The sequence below is a fragment of the Gekko japonicus genome, unplaced genomic scaffold (assembly GCF_001447785.1).
Source record: "Gekko japonicus isolate JY-2015 unplaced genomic scaffold, Gekko_japonicus_V1.1 scaffold1903, whole genome shotgun sequence".
Taxonomy (NCBI): Eukaryota; Metazoa; Chordata; class Lepidosauria; order Squamata; family Gekkonidae; genus Gekko; species Gekko japonicus.
Genome location: NW_015166477.1, coordinates 268,572 through 272,018, shown reverse-complemented (window position 1 = coordinate 272,018; position 3,447 = coordinate 268,572). Strand labels below are relative to the sequence as shown.

Sequence of the window (3,447 nt, the reverse complement as noted above, 5' to 3'; positions counted from 1 at the left end):
TGCGACTCCCATCGGGTTTTTGGGGCGGGCCCCGCCCCCGCCGATCTCTGGGTTGGGGAAACAGAGGAAGAAAGTAGCGCACGCTGGAAGTTATGGGCTTGCTAGCTCCCGATTCAGCACTCAGCAGCTCACTTCGAGTCAGGAAAGGATCCTAATCAGGCCACCCTGCTGCCATCCTGCCTCAGCCCCACGATAAGAGCCCTGCACCTTTCTGCTGTTTCGAGTCGACTCGTTGTCCAGCAAAGGCTCCCCAGGGGCCTGGATGGTCACCGACTTGTCCCCTCGGCTCCCATCTCGGCTTTTGGAGCGGTGCCGCTCCCGCCGATCTCTGGGTTGGGGAAACAGAGGAAGAAAGTAGCGCACGCTGGGAGTTATGGGCTTGTTGGCTCCCGATTCAGCACTCAGCGGCTCACTTCGAGTCAGGAGAGGATCTTAATCAGGCCACCCCGCTGCCATCCTGCCTCAGCCCCACGATAAGAGCCCTGCACCTTTCTGCTGTTTTTCATGGCTTGTAGAAAAAGAACCTGTCCCCCGTCCTCTATCCCCACTCAGTTCTGAGGCAAAAGACAGTGAAGCCTCTAGCAGTAACAGATAAGTCTAAAACCAATCAGTAAATAACTTTTGAAGCATTCTGCAAACACCAAAAGCTGGATTTTTCACTTTCATCACTGTAAATTTTGTAACAACGTATGAGAAGTATACTGTTCATAAGATGCCTTCAGCTGTCTGGGGAAGGCAAGATAAAAATATTATTTCTATTGGACTGTCAAAGACACCGATTAGGAAACGTCAACAAAGTTGGATAGAATACCAGAAAAATGGGAATGGATACAGAAAGTGTTACATATGGCTGAAATGGACAAATTAACGAAGAAACTTAATAACAAGGAAGATCAAGAATTTTCTGAACAATGGAAAGACTTTAAAGAATATCTAGAAAAAAATTGGGATGTAAAACATAATTTACTTTGTTTTGATAATTTTTAAGGGCTGAAAGATATAGAGGTTTGGAATGTTTAGATTAAGATATTGTTACCTTGAAGTTTAAGAGGATAAGGGGAGAGTAAAGATAGAAATACAAACGGGGAAAGGGGGGAAGAGCATTGCGGGAAGCCACCAAAGGGGGGGGAGGAGTTAATAGAAAGGGATATGTGATAAAAGAATTGTAATGTAATGTTGAATGTGTTGTTATATCCAAAATAAAAAAAGTTTTGACAGGAAACGTCAACAAAGATGAAAGTGAAGGGGACGAAAATTTGGGAAGTCATATTTTGAAGCAGAAGAGTGACACATCCCCTACCCGAAGAGAAATCCCTGCACATCCACCCTGACCTTGTGCTCACCTGTGCTTCCGGGAGCTGCGCGAGTGACCCGACTTGTAGGAGTACCCCGAGTACTGCGACTCGTTGTCCATGTTGTCAGAACGCCGAGCCTTGTAGCGGTCCACGTTGATGGACTTGGGTCTCCCAGGCCCTGGGACGGCTGCCAAGGCAGCCGCTGCCTCCTTCAGAGTGGGCTTCTTCAGGCCGAGGGGCACCTTCAGGAAGTCAACTTTCACCTTGAGGGACTCTATTTTGATCGGCTGGTTGGGCTCGTCTCAGAAGAAAAAAGGGGTACCTACATACAGAGATGGGAAACATTTAACCAAACTCACTGTACACCAGCAGACAAGAGAAAGAGTCCAGTAGCACCTAGCAAAATTTGTGGCGGAGTATGAGCTTTCGTGAGTCACTGCTCACTTCTTCAGATACAGCTAGAATGTGAGTTCGTCTGTCCTTATACCTTGGGAGAATGGAGTGATTTCAGATGCTGAATGACAACAGCAGGTGTGATTGGATCAGGTGTGATATGTAGAGGGGTAGTAGGCATTGAGAAATCAGCACTGGTAATGAGACAGGAAACCTAGGTCTCGATTGTAAAGTCTTCTGCATTTGATGAGAAAGACGATGTCTGTTTGTACCTGTGCAAGTTTCTTCACAAGGCTGATGGATTTCCATTCTGATGGCTAAACGTGGTGCCTTCCACGGAGAGAGATCAAGATGGGTAGCCGTGTTAGTCCGTAGCAGCAGAAAACAGCAAGAGCCCAGTAGAATTTTAAAGATTAACAAAATTTGTAGCAAGGGATGAGCGTTTGAGTTCCTGCTCACTTCTAGCGGTATCTGAGGGTAGCCGTGTTAGTCCGTAGCAGCAGAAAACAGCAAGAGCCCAGTAGCATTTTAAAGTTTAACAAAATTTGTAGCAAGGGATGAGTGTTTGTGAATTCCTGCTCACTTCTAGCGGTATCTGCAAAAGTGAGCAGTGACGCACAAAACCAGAGCCAGTTTGGTGTAGTGGTTAAGTGCGCGGACTCTAATCTGGGAGAACCAGGTTTGATTCCCCACTCCTCCACATGCAGCTGCTGATGTGACCTTGGGTCAGTCACAAGCTCTGGCACAGCTGTCCTTGAAAAAGAGCAGTTTCTGTCAGAGTTCTCTCTGCCCCACCCACCTCACAGGGTGTCTGTTGTGGGGAGGGGAAGGCAAAGGAGTTTGTAAGCCGCTCTGAGACTCCAAGTGAAGGGCAGGGTATAAATCCAATCTCTTCTTCTTCTTCATACCCTGCCACAAATTTTGTTAGTCATTAAGGTGCTACTGGACTGTTGTGCTTTTCTACTGCTAAAGACAAACATGGTTACCCATCTTAATCTTTCACTGCACACCGTGAATTAAGCAAGACCCCACCCCTCCAAATCAGGGACCGTACTATTACAAAATGCACCGTGGGGGGTGGGAGGGCAAGAGGAAAAGATGGCATGTTTGATGGATGTATTGCATTAGAAAATTATCTTGTATATAGGAAACAACATATGAAGCGGCTATATATCCTGAGTCAGACCATCCGTACGTCTAGCTCGGTTCTGCTTCCTCTGAATGGCGGCAGCAACAGTTCTCCAGGGTCTGTGGCAGACAATGACCTTTCCCAGCAACTGTTACCAGGGATACTTTGACCTGAGATGCCAAGGATTGAATACGGGACCTTGTAAATGCAAAGCTACCCCCTCCCCCCACTCCCCAAAGCATCCAAACTAAGCTCAGCAAGAAAAGAGGGCTAAGTTAGGAGTCCTCTCCCTGACATGGTGGCTTTCCACATTACAGGGAGGTATGTTTGTTGGGGGTGGAGGGGAATATTTATTCACACGATTCCACACACACGCACACCTGCATTTTGAAATGGCACAGTGCAAGGATGGTATAAATGAGGACAACCAACTAAAGAAATCTCAGTTGATTCATCACGAGTTTAATAAAGAGACCAGATCTCGAAAGAAAGAAAAGAAAGAAAAGAAAGAAAGAAAGAAAGAAAGAAAGAGAGAAAGAGAGAGAGAAAGAGAGAGAGAGAGAGAAAGAGAGAGAGAGAGAGAGAGAAAGAGAGAGAGAGAGAAAGAGAGAGAGAGAGAGAGAGAAAGAG

General features: G+C 46.5%; 1 protein-coding gene across 1 annotated transcript in view; it reads right to left on the bottom strand.

Moving 5' to 3' along the window:
- Positions 1-2,678, bottom strand: part of VANGL2 (VANGL planar cell polarity protein 2) — a 17,836-nt gene extending 15,158 nt beyond the window's left edge. The window contains exons 1-3 of the mRNA XM_015412119.1: positions 2,675-2,678; positions 1,344-1,596; positions 208-328 (exon numbers count right to left, since the gene is read on the bottom strand). Coding sequence (XP_015267605.1) covers positions 208-328; positions 1,344-1,596; positions 2,675-2,678 — 378 coding nt within the window. The remainder of the gene's footprint in view (positions 1-207; positions 329-1,343; positions 1,597-2,674) is intronic.
- Between the last annotated feature and the right edge of the window lie 769 nt (positions 2,679-3,447).